The following is an 18907-nucleotide window of genomic DNA, read 5'->3' as shown; positions in this document are numbered from 1 at the left end:
CGACTGCGTGCACATACTCTGCTATTCCTGAATCATTCCCTCGCTCTTTATGGGCCTACGATCAACAGGAAAAACATTGCATTTGGGAATTCTCGGGGAGTTACAGAGGTTAGGTGAGCGGCGGGTGGCCCTTGAAGATGGGATCGGTGAAGACGAGGTTGTCTTAAAAACACTCAGAGTTCTCGCTTGCGAGCAAGACCTATGAAATACCCGGAGTCGGCAGTTTCTGTAAAGCTTTAACAGTATTACCTGTGTTGGCATGCTGTATGATACAGGCGATACGAATAGCACAGAACTTTGCTTCAGTACCATTTCTCACATTCATCTAAGCCTTTACACCCTTGGCATCCACTCCATTATTGTTCTCTTCATCCTTGGTGTCCAGTACTTCTTTTCCGTTGACTACTGGAGTCACCAGCAGATGCGCCGGGAACATTCTGTCCCCAGGAAAGAACCCCTCCGTATGGCGCATGAACTCCCATGTCTTAGGCTGATCGTCCCGCTGCGGAGGGTAAACCCTGACTGGCCATATTTGGCAACTGATATAGTATAGGACGCCCGCCGTGACAGTTGATAGGAGAAAGCCCATGTTGTAGATGCGGACGGCCGCGAGTCCGATTGACCCAGGGTGGAGGTTTCCAGACACCCCTGGCAAGACCAAAAGAACGGCCGCCGCCCATGATCCAAAGGCGCGCAAGTTGAATCCCTTGAAGTAGAAGTAAGGGGAGTCGGAGCTCGTTGAGTACAACGATGGAACGTGGATGTTGCCGTTGCGGATGAGCCAGTAGTCGACACTAAACACGAACTCGTCAGTCTCGAATGCTCAAAGCTCAGCAGAAGTAAATAAGGGAGGTATTCATACATCATGCAAGCTACTATAGGGCAAATGAAGCAAAGATATGAGCCCAAGAAAGTGAGGAACGACGCGGCAGAGTAAGTGAGCTTCCACGGGACTATGAAGTAAGTTAGCCAACCACATTCAAGTTCTGCTTGTACCTTTCGCATAGGCTTGAGCTTACCACAAACCCAAACCAGAACGAAGCAGAGTATCTGGCCGCGGACGATGGTGAAGTATTTAGGGAACATCCCCGCAAGATCGCTTCCGACAGGAATTGAGTTACTACTCAAGTTGGTGGCGAAGGTTGCAAAAGCCTGCAAGAACGTTCAACAAGTGAACAGTACCGGCTCCAATCACAAGACCTTACCTGTATACCAGCAGCTAGGAACACCAAGGTTCTAGCCCCTGGACCCCAATACTTGTCAAGTACGCTGGAGTAAAAGTCCCACAGATTCCAGTATGCCTAAAAAGTAAATCAACAACCAATTCTGAAGAGAGTCTCGCTGTGTGACCCACCTCTCCGAATTGCTTGTAGCCCGCGGCCGTGATGACCATGCCCATGAATGTGACTAGTGGCTTGCTAATCACCAGACCTATAGGCATGGGGATTGTCTGACTCGGCCGGCTCCCATAGCGAGAGAGGTCAGCGATGTTCACCAGTGGTGGTATCACATTAGACACAATCGTGTTGAGGGCTTTCATGAAGGACCATCCAAGAGCTGCCCCTGTTGCAGCTTCCGTGGTGCTAAGGCCCTGAAAATCAGCTCCGTGGCTAGAGATCTGTATAATGTGAGCGTTTAAGGCGTCTCACGCGAAGGGCTTTGCTCACCAATGCCCATATCATAGTCGCTATCAAGCCAATTGGGGCAAGGACTGATTTAATCCTAAAGACGATGTTGATCTTGCTCGGGTGGACAAAAGCAAACGGAAGTTGTAGCAACCACAATATCCCGAAGGCTAGGAGATTCGACGATGTGATCCCAGCCGTTGCTGGTAAATCTGGTACACGATGAGAACAGGCCGCGGTAAGTATATCAATAGGGAAACCTACGGTTAGGAATGTCCGTCCACTTGTGTCCGAACACACAGCGGAGCATTACAGCCATGAACTGGCTAGCATACAAAGTCTGAATGGCGGTGTAAAGAACAGCCACGATCTAGTTTACTCCATCAGTTACTGCCGTGATGAAACCAGGTGTTGTGATATCTCACCCCTCGAATGCCAATGTACGCAAGGGAACCATAGATTCCTGCTGAAGACCGAACAATCGTAGGAAACCCTACATGATACCTGTGGCGTTCATTCAGTGATCTAAGCACCCATAGAAGTGGTCTCGAAGTTCTCACCAGGTTGCCCCTCTAGAGTTCAAGTACAGCAGAACAGCAACCATGACAGAGACGATGACTGGAAAGAACCCACATGTTAGAGCCGACGATAACACATGGATATCTAGAGGTGTTTAGGTAGTAACTTACTGGATGCAATCAATATCGTCCACCAATTGAGGCCAATGGCGTACAGACTGGCACCGACATTGTAGGTGGTAGGCGAAAATGCGATGCTGAACTGGAAGGCAAAGAACGACCAGGAGTTCCAAGTCCGCTGTTCAGAGGGTGTTGGATCAAGGTCCTTGTTTGACCAGCGGCCGAACTTGCCTTCCGTGGATTCTGGTTTGGAGTTGTTGAGTCGGATTGCTTCTCTCAATTCCCGGGGCGAACTTGGGATTCGATCTGCGACGTTGGCTAGATTACGAAATCCCATTCTAAACAGAAGGTTGATTGCAATGATTGTCTAATAATTTCTCACTGCCGACCAACATGCACAGAGCATAACTCGTTGCTCATGAAGGTGGCCAAATCGGGTGAGAGGGTGAACACTTTTGCTACTCGGGCGGATAGTGATAACAGGACAATAGCAGTGAGCACGAAGACGACGACGCGGATGATGACGATGATAACGATAACGATGACAACGGCGGCGATAACGATGATACTGATAATAGGGATAATTATAAAGGTGACCGTTTTTTAATGTAGTTGATAGGTAATGGCCCGCCCAGTTAGCTGGAAGCATCCGCCCGGATAACAAAGCTCATTATGAAGGTTTCTATCCATCATTTTATCAAGATAAGCGTCATCTTCTATGTTCAGTCCAAAGGTACAGCTTATGTGGTGTTCATCAGCGGCTCTTCATGCCAAGGAGTAATGTGCGGCGGGGATGAAATCAAGATCCACTCATAATTCCTCCTGGAGATAGGCTGGGTTCGGCTGATAAGAGCAATCCAGCGCGGGCGATAGGCCTACTTCATCGGAGCCAAATCGGACGTCGTATCAATGGATAGGATGGGGCCGACTCGGTCTTGATGCGGGGAGGATCGGCCAACTTAGCCGATACCTGAAGTGGGTGACGGCGGGACTTCATCCGAACCAGTGTTCATCTGTGCAATAAGGCCACGTTCTACTCTCTTGATCCTGAGGTATACTGATTCAATACTGACCCAATTCGAACCAAGTCTTTCAACACCAAGTTGTCATTGATTTCCTCTCGGTTGCACAAAGGTTTCCAGCGCCGACATCTATCACCATGCCTCGAAAGGTCCGCCTGGGGATTCTGACTCCCTCATCCAACACGAGTCTCGAACCACTCACACAGGCTATCATCGCATGTCTACCCAACGTGTCGGTTCATTTCTCCCGGTTTCGAGTTCTCAAGATCAGCTTGGACAAAGATGGACTGAACCAATTTCAGAACGAGAACATTGTTGCGGCTGCACAACTTCTCGCCGACGCCGAAGTCGACGTCATCGGCTGGAGCGGAACATCTTCTGGTTGGCTAGGTTTCGAGGCGGACGAGAAGTTATGCGCCGACATTACAGCAGCTACAGGAATCCCAGCCACCACATCTGTACTGGCATTGAACAAGGCGGCCCAGGAGTTTGGCGTCAAGGAACTCGGCCTAGTTACTCCTTACACGGATGACGTGCAAGAAGCCATCATTCGAACATACTCCACCATTGGTATCGATTGTGCTAAAGAAAGTCATTTGCGAATCTTCAAGAATTCTACTTTTGCGGCGGTGGATGAACCCACGCTGGACGGCATGGTTGGCGAGGTTGCGGGAAAGGGTGTCCAGGCGATTACGACCTTCTGCACGAATCTGAGGGCAGCCCAGCGCGTAGCGTATTGGGAAAAGGAGTACAATGTCCCTGTATTTGATACGGTGGCGACCGTCATTTGGGAGATGTTGAGGATGTGTGAGGTTGAAATGTCGCCTCTTCAGGGCTGGGGCATGTTGTTCACAAAACCATGAGATCAACTGATGATCAACTGCGAAGGCTTCTTTGGTGTTTCATTTTGCCTGAACGATAATGTTTCTATACGCATCCTTGTGTTTTGATTCGGTGTCGATGCACTCCACTCATTACATCTGAAGCACGTGAGACTTTCCGAATGGCATGAGTTCTGCCTTTCCACCAAAATGTTAAGGTTGTGCCTGAACATACCTCCCAGATGCTATTTGGGACCGGCTCAAAGTCTTAGTAGCTTACTTATTTGATGCGGTGTGTGCGCGTGCCAACTCCAGCGCCTCCAATACCAACGCCTTCATATCTGAGGTGATTGGAATTTCGTCAAGATGGTCGCAGCTCGCCCAGATTCCGCAAGAATGTTCCTCTTTGTTGACTCGAAAGTTGTTCTCTGCGACTTTCACGACATAGCTCAATTGCACGGCACGGCGTCTAACAGTTGCTCCTTGATCCGTCGGGCTCTTCCCCAGCTTCTCGGTGGCGTAAGTTATGCGAGATAGCGGCGATATGACCTCCACCACGGCCAATTGTGTCTCTTCAAAGACTTCGCGGATGATCGCATCATGAACAGTGCCATCTGTAGCATCAACCTTGCCTCCTGGGAGTTCGAAGACATCCGGGTAGTACTTCTCAGCTGGATTTCGCTTGAGAAGAAGTACAGTAGGCCCAGAGTCTCCCTGCTGAAGAATAGCAGCGCCAACAGTCACTTTATCAACCTCGGCAATGCGAAGTTGAACCTCCTCTCGGGACATTGAAAGGAATTCCATGACAAAGTGGTGTCTTCTCGTTAGGATCGGTTAAGGTTTGTGAGCTGTGAAACGTATCCTAGGTAGCAGAGTTGTTTGGAGAAAAAGCGAAAGGGGAGATAGATGAAGAAGAGAGCGTTTGCAGGGGCTAAAGTACTTCTAATTTCTACCCTTGGAGACAGGGAAAAGCTTGGTACTGAACTAAAAATGCTTTATGAGAATTTGTTGACATTTTTCTCTATGAATGTGTGTATCACCGCTCAAGGTAGGCAAGGTGGCTGTACTCAATGGACAGGACCTACCTTACTCTTCCTGCACGATCCATCTCCAGGGTCCGTGCGCGAGAGAGATGCCTTGAGCGACAGCCAAATTACTGGGCGCGTATTATGATTGACAGTCAAGCTACCAGGACCCTACTTCTTCGTATTGCATCATCTCGATAGCATCGAAATTGAGCAGAATCTTAGACCCTCCACAGCATTGATTATTCACGCCGAGTTAAGAGAAAATAGCAAGCTGTCGTTTCCTCTAGAACTTGATTTTGAACAAGCAGTCGAAAGGCATTGGCGTCAAGTACAAATGAAGTGGGCATCAAGAGGTCGTTGGACATTTACCGAACCGCCCATGTACACTAAAACATTCATTAAGTCAGATCGAGGCGTCATTCGCATCTTGATTGACAAATATCTGATCTTTAACAGTTCCGATATGAACGCAGTTCTTCGAGGTCACGTCTAATACGGTCTTTCTCCGCTGGTGTTGTATGAGTCTAGCTTCAGAGTCTCGATACACCTGTAACAACCGCTTGAACAGAGCTGCAGTGTGCTGTAGGTGCTCACTGTCAAAGGCGCGCAATGGCCATGAGTTAATGTAATGGTTAGCGGGTCTCGGGCCTCGGCCTAGTTCGGGGGGCGACGCTAGGGAGACCTTGCTCACTTCGCCATCTCTCTAGAGCCATCCGACACAACTCATGGAGTTGATTAGGACGCAGTGCTGTTTATCACGCTACCCACAATGACAGCAACCACAGATTTGGAAGGTAAGGTAGACCACTGGGCGTTATGAGTTCATCCAAAGACCACCGCAGAATAATTGACGGATATGTTCATCCTGTGATTATTGCTTCCTAAGAGACCGGTCATTTTACAAAGTTCGGCCCAGCGTCATACACTCCTTTTCGGTGGAAACAAGTCAATTTCTAATCTGAATGATTGAACATCTCAAACATGCGATTCACGCTTACGAGTCCTGCAAATAGAGAGGCAAATGAGCTACTTAGAATGAACTTACGGAGCTCGGCGCACAAATCGCGCCGCCCGACGCCGCCATCGCATCGACCCACGCGCTTGTTTCGACGATAGCTCAAATAGGCAATTAGTCACCGAGGTTACTCAGTTAAAATTCTACGCTGTGCAATCCATATCATGAGTTTCGGGATAGTACATGCTCATCAATGCTTCTTTCAGCAGTGCATTGTCACTCAAACGGAGGTTTGATGGTCACTCAGTCAGTATAGTATTTCTTGACAGGGACGTATTGAGCTTTGCACTTGACTCAAAAACCTCACACTGGTAGAAGACTGTTATCACCCGTCACCGTTCATTCAAGTCTGGCTATTCCATATTGGCAGTGAGGTCTATGCGTTTTCCGTCACTTCATGGGGTATCTGATCAGATTCTACTCTAGAATCCCATGCATCCTGTCATGCATGGTTTGAGGTTGCGTACTGCTTGTAGGAGCTCGCGTTTATAGACGCGCGAGCTTACTCAGCGGCACGCCTTTAACGACAAAACGCGAGGGATACCATCTTCGTACTAAACGTAAAGCTAATACACGTACCAAGGGTTTGAGAGAATTACCAGGGGTTACGGGATCACTACTAGACCGAACACCGGTTCATCCTCTAGGTTCACTGATCATGCCGCAAACATGATTGGGTCATTACTCGTTACGCTACCTACCCACTCCGAAAAGACGGGAACCAGCAGATCATTCGAGTCAGGAGTTGTCGAGTCTATCTCACGAGATCTCGCGAGAGACCGGGAACAGATTCAACCCTTCTTGCCTCGTTGTTCGGCCCAATACAGAATTCATGAATGTCCGAAAGTCCGGTCTTGGAAAATAGCTAGCGGGGCATGAAGCTGGTGCGCTCTTAAAGATGGCCTTCAAAGCACGGAGAGGACCTGCTGCTCTCTTTCAAAATCATTACATCATCTCGCGATCTTTCATCTTTAGAGAGTGCTCATAGCAGACCATTTTCAGCCCAAATCTTCATCGATCATTCTTCATATTTCATAGTTTGTTGAAGCGAGCTGAAGTCCAACACTATGGAACGCCTTCCTGACTCTGGTCTTTCGGTTTTGGTTGTTGGCGCTGGAATCGCCGGTTTGGCATTTTCCATTGAAGCTCACCGTCAGGGCCATACTGTCAAGGTCTTAGAGAAACGTGCCAATCCGGGAGATTACGGTGAGTGAAGGGTGTTTGGCGACAAAGCAACATGGCTTGGTTTAGTTTATTAACTTCTTCGTCGTCAGGCGAGATCTTCTTCATTCAGTCGCCCGGACTGCATACCCCGTCTAGATGGCCTGGGTTCATGGAAAGACTGCACAAGGTTGCCATCTCGGCCGAGTTTCAGTTCTTTAAGTTTAGCGGCCAGAAGCTATTCGGAACCCAGCTTGGCTCCCGGGACGTTCCCACGGTATCGGTCAGCCGCAGGGAGTTTTACGAGCTACTCCTCAACTATGCAACCGAAATTGGCATTCCAATTAATAGGGGTCAAGAGGTTGAGGAGTTCTTCGAAACAGAGGACCTGGGTGGCGTCATCCTCTCTGATGGACGCAAGCTCACCGCAGACATTGTCGTGGCAGCAGATGGTGTAGGCTCCAAGTCATGGAGTCTTGTGACTGGCACGAAGGAGAAGCCAATCAGCTCTGGCTATGCTCTGTACAGGACCAGTTATCCCGCAGAAAAGGCACTGGAAAGCCCTGCTCTTGCAGAATTCTTCAAAGACAAGAGAGAGTGGACCTCTCTGCACATTGGTCCCGGGGCTCACTTTTTCATCGGGTTGTCGCCCACTGAATTCAGTTGGGGCTTGACTCATCGTGACGAAGATTCTGCTGTCGAGGATTGGAACCGTGTCGTGGATTCCAGAGGAGCGCTTCGATATGTCCAGGACTGGGCACCTATCGTCCACGAGGTCATCAAATCCACTCCCAACAATGAGGCCACTGACTGGAAGTTGCGCTTTCGGGACCCCCAGCCAAAGTGGGTCTCTGACGAGGGCCGAGTGGTGCAATGCGGTGATTCAGCACACTCTTTCCTGCCCTCATCCGGCTTTGGTGCCACAACCGCCCTTGAGGATGCCTTCTCTCTTGCAGCCTGCCTAAAGATGGGCGGCAAGGAGTCAGCTAACATCGCCACAAAGGTTCACAACCACCTCCGGTGAGTGAATCCCACATTATGCTACTGACAGTCTCTCCATCTAAGCCATTCTTCCTGACGATGAGTCTAGCTTTGAGAGAACAGCCTGTGCTCAAAAGATAGGCTTCAAATCGAGGGAGGCTTTCCATCGCACTAACTGAAATGAGGCGGCCAAGAATCCCCGAAGCATTGCCAAATTCACGGGGGCATGGTTGTTGAAGCATGATCCCGAGGTCTATGCTTACGAAAACTACGAGGCTTGCGCAGCCTATCTGCTTCATGGAAAGGACTTCAAGAACTCGAACACGGTTCCCGGCTTTCCGTTCAAGCTTTGGACAGTTCAGGAGCTGTTGGAAAAGGCTGACAAAGGGGAGTCAATTGATGATGATAAGGGTGACTGGTACTCCTTCATGTAGCACAGTAGAAACTGGCATCGACCAAGCCAAGAGAGTAACTAAGGGATATCTCAAACAACGACGAATCAGAATATCCGCGCCCAAGCGTCACCGATCACACAACGTCCTACACTGATATGTCCTGACAATACAATACTTCGCGCTTTGACACCGTTTTATGTCTGCTTTTCATCTGTCCATGTACCTAGGTTGTAACACCCCTACAGGACACCGATCTAGGCAGGTGCTGGTCCCCTCTGCGGCACAGGCGCAGGCAGCAGCCATACAAACCACCAGCGCCCAGAGCAGCATAGCTTAAAAAGCCCAGTCAAGCCCACCAGCTCTGTCGTCAGGCATATTTCGATCTCTATTTCAGCAGCAGAGGCTCAAGAAACCATTTCGACCTGCCACTATGTACTCGACTCCCGAGGAGATTAATGCCGCCGTCGCGGCCTATAGATCCCATATCTCGAACCATAATCGTCGTGTTATCGAAGTTTACGGTGCGTTTGTTCGCATAATATGCCCTGGAGTAAGCCCTTTCTAACTGTAGCTACTAGTATCTCTAGTCGCCGACGCAGATCTCGAAGAAGGGGATGACGAGGAGTATGATGAGGGTAACGAAGACATCGACTACCTGCGAATACAAAGCCTATGGCCCATGTTTGACACACGGCTTGGGACTTTCGTCTCTACACCAGCTCAAATCCTCACCCGCTGGGACGAACTATACTCTATCTACGATATGGACGAGACAGGCGGTGGTGTGCCTTCCGAAGAGGAGAAAGCTCGTTTCGAGGACTACTTCCTAGTAATGGAAAAGGGCTTGAAGAGGTCGTGTCGGGAGGAGGTACGAGAGACAATTGAACTTCCAGAAGAGTTCCGCCTCCTGGAAAAACAAGTCGGCGCCCTTACAGGGCCCGGCATGACGGAGCATAGGTCGCAGTACCAAGCTTCGTTTTGGACCGGGCCGTATATCCAGGTCACTACCGAGACTGAGAAGTATCTTATTGACACAATAAAGAGCCCAGAGTGGCTGGAGGAGCACGTTGCCAGTTGTTGGGACTTTGCCGCGGGATGGGAATCGGGCGCTGGCTATGACTGTTGGTCCTACGTTGTCTACTGTCGGAGGGCTGCCGAGAATGACGAAGCCAGCGCTTCCCCCGAGCCATGGGCCTGGAGGTACATGCTGAATGATATCTATGGCGAAAAAGTTTTCGACACCATTCCAGATTTGTTGGCGTGGTATTGCCGTTACCGGGAGAGGTCATTGCCTGATGCGTCTAGCATGACGGGATATGAGATTCTGACTGGCAAAGTCCTCAGTTAAACTTGACCACAAGAACATGAATCCTGTTCCTCAATTTTTGCTCCAGTTTTGAACCGTCTCGAAGCTGCCAGACAAGTCTGATGATAGGGAACTGATTAATAATGACGCGGCTAATTGATACTCTTGTATACAAAGTAGCAGTAATTAGGTACAGCTATCTTGCTGTTCAACATTGAAAGATTTCATATTTAATAGTACAGTGCCTATGTTGTCCATAAGTACTAGATGATCTGCCTTGACTGAATTTGCACCCATCTTCTAGTAAGCCACGGGAACAGCCATAATCTTAGCGCGCTAACTGGAGGTGTTCAAGTTCCATGTCTCGTAATGACTTTATGTGCACATTGTGATAATTGAGTTTTAGGGTATTGGATCCTTCAATTATTTTTCTATCATCATGTGGTTTCCTGATTAGTATTCTTTCAATGAGAGCTCTGCGTCGATGTAAAAAACTTCTGGAATTCAGAATCCCTCATCAATAGGCTTCTCGGGGTATCCCATTCCAAAATCTCTCCCCTATTCAGAAGTAAGACTTTGTCATAGTTCTCAACAAATCGCAAGCGATGGATGACAGAGATCACTGTTTGCTCAGAGAACTCTCGATCAATGATACTTTGCATCATGGATTCGGTTTCCTGGTCGACACTGGAAAATTGCGCATTAGTTCCTTTCATGCAAGTGAGATGAGAATTTTAACACCCTACCTGCTTGTAGCTTCGTCGAGAACCAGTATCTGGCTCTTGGAAATGATAGCCCTAGCAAGCGCAAGAAGCTGCCTCTCGCCCATCGAGAAGCCATCCGCCTCCAATTCAGCGTCAAGGCCGCCTGCCATGCCGATCCTACCTAGCAGCCCGACCTTGTCGAGAGCTGTCTTGATTCCTTCGCTGCTTGCTCGTGAGTGAGGATCTAGGTTGAAACGTACAGTTCCAGGCATGAAGAATGGCTCTTGTGGGATGACATTGATGTGCGAACGAACTTCAGACCTCCCCAGAGTGGAAAGATCGATGCCGTCTATAAAGATCCTACCATCTGTGACCTCGATCATTTGAAGCAACGAGAGAACAAGTGACGTTTTCCCGCTGCCTGATGACCCACATACGGCAATCCGCTGACCAGGGGAAATGTCAAGGGAGAGGTTTTTCAATGTTGCTGTGGTATCTGCACTGCAGGGTGTGTCAGTTATCAGCTGCACAGTGTTTCCAATCAAAGGGCGACTCACGAGTATCCGGCAGTGACGTTCTCGAACTTGATAGCACCCTTCAGTGGCCATCCTGCTGGAGGAAAACCATTGCTGCCAAGCTCTCGTTCTTCAGATGGTGTCTCATTCGCGAATTCTCTGATTCTCGACACCGCCCCGATAGAAGTTTCCAATGCTGTCCAGTTCTTAATGGTCACTGCAAGATCAGAGTTAAAACCCAGCACCAGAACCATTGCCACACCGACGGCTCCTGGGGTAAACTTGTCCGTTAGTGAAGTGGCCATCGCAACAACAATGAGCGCCAGAGCGCCGACAACCAAGTCCAGGACCAATGCCAGCCACTGTTGGATACAGGCAAGCATGTAGTGCGGCTTCTGTGACCGATTCAAAAGAGCCGAGGCCTGAGCCTCGAAGTTACTCTCCCATCCATACGCGCGTATGGTCGCTACACCTTTGAGAGTCTCGAGAAAGTGTGTGTACATGGGTGCTTTGGCTTCAATGTCGAGAAGTCGGACTTGGCGCGAGGTTCGGAGATAGTAGCGCTGGACGAAAAACAGGACTGCCACGAGAAGGGGGATAGAGGATGCGAGGTATTTTCCAAGGACGCATAGAATTATGAGTTTTATGACGCATGCGCAAGAGTCTGGCAAAGATCAGTATAAATTTGAGCTCACGCTGGTGTCGATGTTGTCTTACTGGTGAAGAAGTTGATGGCATTTGACGGCAGAGTCATGTCGACTAAGTTCAAGTCCTGGCTGAATCTATGCTGGTTGTGAGAAAGATAGACTGTAGAAGCGGAGTCGTTTCAAATACCTGTTGGTGATGGAACCAGTATCTGTTGACTGAAAAAAGCTGAGTGGTGCCCTGCAGACTTGTCAGTATGAGATTGCATCCATGGATGCGAGTTCCCCCTATTATACATACTTTAGACTTGTCTGGAGGAGATCTGCATGCAGACCTGTCGCGGTATTGTTGATGATGCGGATAAACATCACCCTATCAAGCTTAGTTGTGATTCTGTGGTTGGCATGATTCTTGATCAAATGGCTTACCAGCATTCCAAAACAAGCGCGAACATGTTGGTCAGAAACAACAAAGCATAGACCCCTAGGTACATGCCAAGGTCTTGGTTCGGCTCTTCTCCGTTGGCTTCAACCCACCATTGAAACCAGATTGCTGGAACACAAATTCCGTGAGCAAGTCTGTTAGACTTTCAAACCGCGTTGGAGCGGACCTACTTGTAAATCCGGCGCAAAAAGACTCCGTTATTGTAGAAGCCACAAAAAGGCCGAAAGCGACCCATCCTCCTTGCTCAAAGTAGTACTTGTAGACTAGCCACGACCCATTTTGCCGCAGCCGATCGGCCTCATTGTTGTCGGAAACGACGACTTTGCCTTCTTTTTCCACGTTTGGAGATGGCACGGTGTCTTGTTCGGAAATGGAGTCTGCCGAGTCATCTGCTGGCACTGAGCATATGACTACGTCTGCTGATGTGGCGAGAACCTTTTCGTAGGGGCCTTGACTGAGAATTCCGCCATTCTCAAGGACAACGACTTCATCAGCAAATCGTAGAAGGTGACCTGGCCGTTAAGATTCAGCGAGCGCTCAACATATTGCGGATGAGCTGCGACTGCTTACGTGTGTGAGTTGCGAGAATGACAGAGATACCGTTCTGCCGGAAGTGTCCATCTTGACCAAATAGACGAGTCGATATCCGACTAATAGTTCTAGAGTCGAGACCGCTGAACGTGTCGTCTAGAATGATCACTCGATGCCTAGAGTACACAGCCCGAGCCAAGGCCTGCCATGGGGATTAGCAAGATTCTCTCAAATGAAAAACGTAAAAGCCTACCACTCGCTGCTTCTGCCCTCCGCTCAACCCAACGCCATTACTTCCAATATTGTATGCGTCTTCCTCTGGCATGTTCCTAACATCGTCCGTGAGAGAACACAGCCACAGCACACGCTCAAACCATTTAGCGTCGAATTCCAACCCGCCAGTGATGTTGTGCCTGATTGTGTTATTCAATATCCACGGGTTCTGTGAGCAGTACGCAATGCTCAGTACAGGAGCGGTACGGGAGCCGCTATGAAGAGTCGTCTCGCTCAAGATACTTTCAAGTAGGCAAGATTTCCCGCAGCCTACCGGCCCGACAACCATGGTGATGCCTTTTTTGATACGCAAGCTTAGATGACTCAAAACAACGTCGGTCTCAGAGGACCAGGAGATAGTTGCATCCTGGAAAGAGGTGATGATGTCCTCTGGGGTTTGGGCAGTAGTCTGTGTGATTAGTTCCACGTCGCTAGTACGACGCACACCAACTTCGGAGAGACCAGATGACCCCTTTTCCGGCGCCTGGGAGGCTTTGAGACAGAAGGCCTCGATTCTCGTGAAGCAAGCGATCCCCTGCACGATGTTGGGAACATACTGGCAAAACCTCAGCAACGGGTCAGTTAAGAGGTTGATGAGAGACAGTGCGGTAAAAGCATTGGTGGAAGTTAGAGTCTGGTCTTTGGTGATTAAGGCGATGATGCTGTATATGACGAACGTAGCGAATGGTGCGAATTCGTTGGGCAGGTTTGCTTCGAGCGGGAGTCAGCAGGCGATCTAATGTCTCGGGATGATGAGGTGTCTCACAAACAAGGACTTGCCACAGCAGAAGTTTTCGAAACTTCTCGGACCCGCTGAGCTCGATGCGTCGTAACTGGAGAATGACGCCGGACAAGACTTCGGGTAGACCAAGCATCTTGATGGCCTTCATGTCGCCGAGCATCGTGGCGGTAACGGCAACTCGCTTCTGCAATCGCTCAATCCAGACGGTCTGGGCTTTTCCGATAGTTTTCGAAATCGGGATCACTCCCACAACGCAAACTGATGAAAAGATTCGTTAGAAGTCACAGGCAGCTGTCGCCCGATAGCGAGGCTTACCTATTGAGATCACGACCGGTACGATGGAAGCAATCTGAATCTGTTGTTGCAGCAAGAAAACCGCTATCCCGACCTCAACAACCGAAGCCCAAATTTCGTGAAACATGGCAAAAGTAGTCACAATCCGCTCAACGTCAGTACCCATCAATGTGACCGCGGCGCTATCCTTCAAATTATCTGCCTTCAGGGACACAGTCTTGCGGAAGATGATGTCGATCAAGCCTGCGCGGATCATCGTCGTGAAGCGGTACTGCTGCCGAGAATAAGCTGCGCGCGATACGGCAAGCCCGATGTAGGTCAGTACATAGGCGCCGACGAGCGCTTGGCCGTACTTTTCGAACTGTGGGGTTTTCGGGGTCTGCATGAAGGTCACTGTAGCTGTGATTAGGAAGGGCTGACAGAAGGTGAACGCCGTGAGGAATAGTCGGGTGACGACCCCGAGGAAGATGGTCCCGCGGTAAGCACGGCAGCTCGCGCGTAGCAAGGCGTGATGTTTCTGGCCTTTGCGAGCTGCCCAAGACAGCTCCAATGCCCGACCTGCCGTCTCACCGGTGAGATCTGCGTCGACTTCGGGCATGTCAGAAATGTGGATCACTCGAGAGTAACCTAGACGGAAAAACGGCAGGAGCCAGGTGAAGAAGCTGCGCCCCCAGAAGCCGGTCTCTTCCTCTTTGGTGAGCGCTTGGTACGTCGGCTGTAGGAACTTCTTCTTGCCATTTGATTCTAGAGGTACCACGAGCGCTGTGAGAATGAAGATGGCCGTCCATAGTGCCTTTGCGGTGCTGGCCGAAGGTATGAGCCAGAGCGTCCGAAGACGCGGGAGAGCGAGAATCGTAGAGGCCGAGAAGTAGAGAATCAAGAGATCGGATGGGCGTGTTGAGCGCTGGTCTTCGAGGATCGAGTGCAGTGATGCCGCGAGGACGGCGACGAAGGTCAAGATTCCCGAGGCGAGGGAGAGTGTTGTGTTGATCGATGGTGTCTTGGTCTGGACGATGAGGAAGGCTAGGTGAAATGCACCGAGCGCAGCCAAGAGAGCCTGCCACCGTGTTAGTGAGCTTTCGTTAAAGTTTGAGGAATCTCATACCAATTTCAACAAGGCGAGTTTATAAGTCGTTAATTTTACTGGAGTCTGTACAATCGAGAAAAGCCGAACAGGTATCAGAAGCAGGAATACTGCTGCAGGGAGAACGTGGAAGATTTCATCTTCAAAAAGGAGTGTGAAATCGAAAGGGCGACATTCAAAGGCAATGCGTGGGCCGAATCGATTGTCACTGTCCAGTGGACAAGTCATACGGTTAGCCATGACTCTGTGACCGCGAGTATGGCGACTGTATTCATGGCTTTTTCATGAGTTGATTCCTATTCTCAGACAGAATATGCAGATTTTAGACTCATATACATCACCCAACTCAAAAGAACTTTTGCACCGGCTCGCGTGGTACGCGCGCCCGCGAAGGGATTCGTCAGTGGTAAATGCACTTGGCCGTGTATGGCAGGTCAACATGATTGCAGATGGCGAGATGATTGGGGGATCCCTGAGGTGATCATCCCAAAACGCCTTAGTAGAGTAAGCGGCGCATTTGTTTGCTTGAAAAGGCAAAAGCATGGTATGCTATCCACCTGTATGTTAATAATATTCAAGTCTTACATTCCACTCTCTATCGATTTAATCAAACAGAAAAACGGAACAGTGAGATAGAACAGTATGCCCGCAGAGTTTCACCGGAACAAGGAATCGGACTAGGGCGATGTCGTGATTGCGGGCCCCATCGTTTTCTTCACCTCCGCCCCGGACTTGAACTCGGCTCAAAGTCCGGGGGAGCCCCGCACCGTCGCATCTCACCAACACACCCAGTCTCACTCTCACTCGTTGAAGCGCTCACAGATCTCCTCCGATTTAGCCAGCTTACGACGCACCATGCGTGTTCCAGACCTCATCAGCACCTCCCAACCCGACGCCAACGCACCATCGCGACGTACACGGCGACGTCATGACAACACCAGCTCTTCACCGTCCTCATCGGCCTCCGCATCGCCGTTGCCAGAAGATGCACCACGACCACCAGCGAACAAGAGGCGCAAGACGACGACAGAGTCCGCGGGAGGAACTGCATACGCGCGGAGAAAGCGCGCCGTGACCGCGTGCGAGTTCTGCCGTCTGCGCAAGACGAAATGCGATAATGCCCGGCCGGTGTGTGGCTTCTGCCGCCGGCAACGCGCAACTTGTGTCTACGGTGACGAGGAAGAAGGGAATGGGGGTAATGTTGCGAGGGATCACGAGGAAGATGTCAGTGCCGCGATATTGGAGCGACTGGATGAGATCAAACAAATGCTCCAGAGCTCACCGAGGGGCTTGGCGCCGACGGCCGCGTATCCCGCGTATCAACCGGAGCTCATTACCGGCGCCGCCGTGCCATTGCCGGGACACCAAGGTTTCGACGTAGAAGGGGCCTCTGACCGCGGTGAGACTTCGCGGGCGCTTTATTCTGCGCTGCGGTGCGAGTCTATGCTCCGCTGGCCTGTTTTTGATGGGCTTATACCGGAGGAAGATGCGCGGATCGAGTCTTTTATACTCGAGTTTGGTGCGGACCTGGATGATGCGGCAGCTGTTGAGGAGAGGATGGGACCGTCGTCGACTTCATACGGAGCAGCTGCGGGATCCGGGATAAGGGATGATGCATTCGTGCCGCTGTGCCAGAAGTTCCTGATGCATGTCCACCCGCGGAATCCCATCCTCGAAGGCAGGGAACTAGTAACCTACGCAAAGCGGGCGGCCGAACACGGTGTGGGATGGGATTCAGCCTCATGCTTAGTGGTGCGAACTCCCTTTCGCCTTGATATAATGTCATGCTGACTGCTGCACAGTTACTCGCCTGCGCCTTGGCTTGCCTTACGACACCATGGCTCCCTCCCGTCGAAGATACCCCTTTTATGATGACAGTCGCCTCGGAAGATGTGGCAGAGATGCCCCTTCCCGCGATCATAGAGCCGGAGGACTGCGGCGTGGCAGATGCATACTATCTCGCCGCATCAAAACGCATTGGTCTCCTAGGCCCGTCCATTCTCGACATCCAATGCCTGTTCCTAGCTTCCATGTACGAAAAGTGTCGTTTACGCCCTCTGAGAGCGTGTTTCTACATCCAGCAAGCATCGACGCGTCTCCAAGCGCATCTCCTCCGGAGAGGCAGACGGCCGTGGAGGGCAGCTAGTGGCAGGGAAGAGCCGACGCAGCCTCTCGAGCAACGTGTCTTCTGGTCCTGCTTCAAAGCCGAAAAGTACCGCTCTCATCCCCCAAAGCCCATAACCCACCGTCGGATAAAAGCACACTGACATCGTTCAGCGAAATCCTGCCCACCCTAGGCCTGAGATCAAGCGGCCTCGAGGACTTCACCTACCCCGACTCCTTCCCCGCGCCGCCGTCGACCCTCTCCTCGGCCAGGCCCGCCGCCGGCGACTACTACGCGTGGTCGCCCATGTCCGACGACCAGCAGCGCGTCGAGGAGGAGCGCAGCTGGCTGTACTATCTCGCCGAGATCTCGCTTCGGCGCACCATCAAAGACACCATGGCGGTGCTGTACCGCAAGGGCGAGACGTACTGGCTGCAGAACGAGCAGCTCCTGGTGCGACAGTATGACGAGTTCGAGAAGGAGATTTCGCAGCTGTAAGTTGCTCGTCCTATGTCTTGCAATGAGAATCAAATGAGGGTGAGGAGCGGCCGGCGATGAGCTGACACGGTAGCACAAATACAGGCATTCTCACCTGCCGTCCCTGATTCAGTTCGACGAGCACCGGCACGCCGACAACGAGCTCGCGTTCTACCTGCAGGGCAGGTTCCAGGGGTGGCGTGAGGCGACGCTGCGGCCGTTGCTGTACTGCGCGCTCCACGCTCCCGGGGAGGTCAGCGCCAGGGTTGTTGAGCTGGCGCAGAAGGCGGTGGATACGTGCTCTGCCATGGTTGTCAAGACTGCATACCACCATCGCCACGGGGGCAGTTGGTTCGTGGCGAGGAGGGCGTTCTCCTGCGCAATGATGATTCTTGCCGCGAGACTACGGGACGGGCCCGTGAGGGCGCCGCCGAATTGGAGGGCGTTGGTCAGGTTGGCGCTGAGGGTGGTTCGGCGATGGGGTCGCGAGGCGAGGGATGTGGAGAGGATGAGGTCTACGTTGGAAAGGCTGTTCAATCAGGCACAGGCGAGAGCCGGACCAGAGGTTGGTAATTTGGGTTAGTTGGGAGCAATCAACATTGACCATCATCATCATCTTCTCTCGATCTCACGTCTATGATCATGTTTGACGGCCAAGAGCGCCACCATGCAATCGCCACTTTAAACCTCCGAGCACCGGCAGATGGGCTTGCATTAGAGTTGGTCGAAGCCGCTGCTTCAGCAAGTCGTGTGTGCCTGGCACGCGGGTTTGAGCACCGTGTCCTTCTTTCACGATGTCGCGTGTCATCGCGCCAGTTTGCGCGTTGCTCATCAGCGGAGTATGAATCGAGAGGGTCACTTGACTGCTCTTACGCAATCATACTGAGACCCCATCAAGAGACTATTGATTCCATTTCCCGGGACTTGACATCGTCTCGATGAGCTTTCGCATCCCAAGAACTAACGCCAACCCCGCAATCAGGAAGACCACCGGCAATTCAGTAGTTTCTCAACTAGGAGAGAAAACTTTGACAGACCTGAACGAAGTTCTTGGTGCCGATGACCGGCGCACGCTTGTGCGAGCTTCAACAACTTGGTGTGA

The 18907-nt window shown here is 51.0% G+C and overlaps 7 protein-coding genes across 7 annotated transcripts; 4 read left to right on the top strand and 3 right to left on the bottom strand.

Moving 5' to 3' along the window:
• Nucleotides 1-325: 325 nt before the first annotated feature.
• DAL4-0 (Allantoin permease) lies at nt 326-2600 on the bottom strand (the record flags this gene model as incomplete). Its single annotated transcript, XM_032021428.1, has 10 exons — nt 326-794; nt 863-953; nt 1020-1152; nt 1206-1301; nt 1355-1618; nt 1668-1837; nt 1890-1995; nt 2051-2129; nt 2186-2243; nt 2315-2600. 10 exons carry the CDS (start codon nt 2598-2600, stop codon nt 326-328), a joined length of 1752 nt encoding a protein of 583 aa, XP_031881537.1.
• An 822-nt stretch (nt 2601-3422) lies between these two features.
• On the top strand, nt 3423-4148 carry maiA-0 (Maleate isomerase; the record flags this gene model as incomplete). Its single annotated transcript, XM_032021429.1, has 1 exon — nt 3423-4148. One exon carries the CDS (start codon nt 3423-3425, stop codon nt 4146-4148), a length of 726 nt encoding a protein of 241 aa, XP_031881536.1.
• A 234-nt stretch (nt 4149-4382) lies between these two features.
• Nucleotides 4383-4895, bottom strand: CGGC5_v010403 (uncharacterized protein; the record flags this gene model as incomplete). The annotated part of the gene is made up of 1 exon (XM_032021430.2): nt 4383-4895. The coding sequence occupies one exon, from the start codon at nt 4893-4895 to the stop codon at nt 4383-4385; it is 513 nt and encodes a 170-aa protein (XP_031881535.2).
• Nucleotides 4896-7216: 2321 nt separating this feature from the next.
• Nucleotides 7217-8470, top strand: fsr3-0 (FAD-dependent monooxygenase fsr3; the record flags this gene model as incomplete). Its single annotated transcript, XM_066152348.1, has 3 exons — nt 7217-7355; nt 7424-8330; nt 8401-8470. 3 exons carry the CDS (start codon nt 7217-7219, stop codon nt 8468-8470), a joined length of 1116 nt encoding a protein of 371 aa, XP_066008306.1.
• Nucleotides 8471-9116: 646 nt separating this feature from the next.
• Nucleotides 9117-10034, top strand: CGGC5_v010401 (uncharacterized protein; the record flags this gene model as incomplete). Its single annotated transcript, XM_032021432.1, has 2 exons — nt 9117-9207; nt 9265-10034. 2 exons carry the CDS (start codon nt 9117-9119, stop codon nt 10032-10034), a joined length of 861 nt encoding a protein of 286 aa, XP_031881543.1.
• Nucleotides 10035-10496: 462 nt separating this feature from the next.
• On the bottom strand, nt 10497-15499 carry atnG-1 (ABC transporter atnG; the record flags this gene model as incomplete). Its single annotated transcript, XM_066152347.1, has 14 exons — nt 10497-10550; nt 10616-10679; nt 10739-11197; nt 11254-11875; nt 11929-11993; nt 12046-12096; nt 12157-12228; nt 12285-12408; nt 12471-12812; nt 12871-13033; nt 13085-13815; nt 13871-14104; nt 14162-15197; nt 15455-15499. The coding sequence occupies 14 exons, from the start codon at nt 15497-15499 to the stop codon at nt 10497-10499; spliced, it is 4062 nt and encodes a 1353-aa protein (XP_066008307.1).
• A 580-nt stretch (nt 15500-16079) lies between these two features.
• On the top strand, nt 16080-18388 carry CGGC5_v010399 (uncharacterized protein; the record flags this gene model as incomplete). Its single annotated transcript, XM_032021435.1, has 4 exons — nt 16080-16976; nt 17027-17436; nt 17502-17822; nt 17911-18388. 4 exons carry the CDS (start codon nt 16080-16082, stop codon nt 18386-18388), a joined length of 2106 nt encoding a protein of 701 aa, XP_031881578.1.
• Between the last annotated feature and the right edge of the window lie 519 nt (nt 18389-18907).

The sequence above is a fragment of the Colletotrichum fructicola genome, assembly GCF_000319635.2.
Source record: "Colletotrichum fructicola Nara gc5 chromosome Unknown KSG_Nara_v1_contig06, whole genome shotgun sequence".
Classification (NCBI taxonomy): domain Eukaryota; kingdom Fungi; phylum Ascomycota; class Sordariomycetes; order Glomerellales; family Glomerellaceae; genus Colletotrichum; species Colletotrichum fructicola.
The sequence above is the reverse complement of the archived record's forward strand: the minus strand, read 5'-3'. Positions and strand labels throughout refer to the sequence as shown.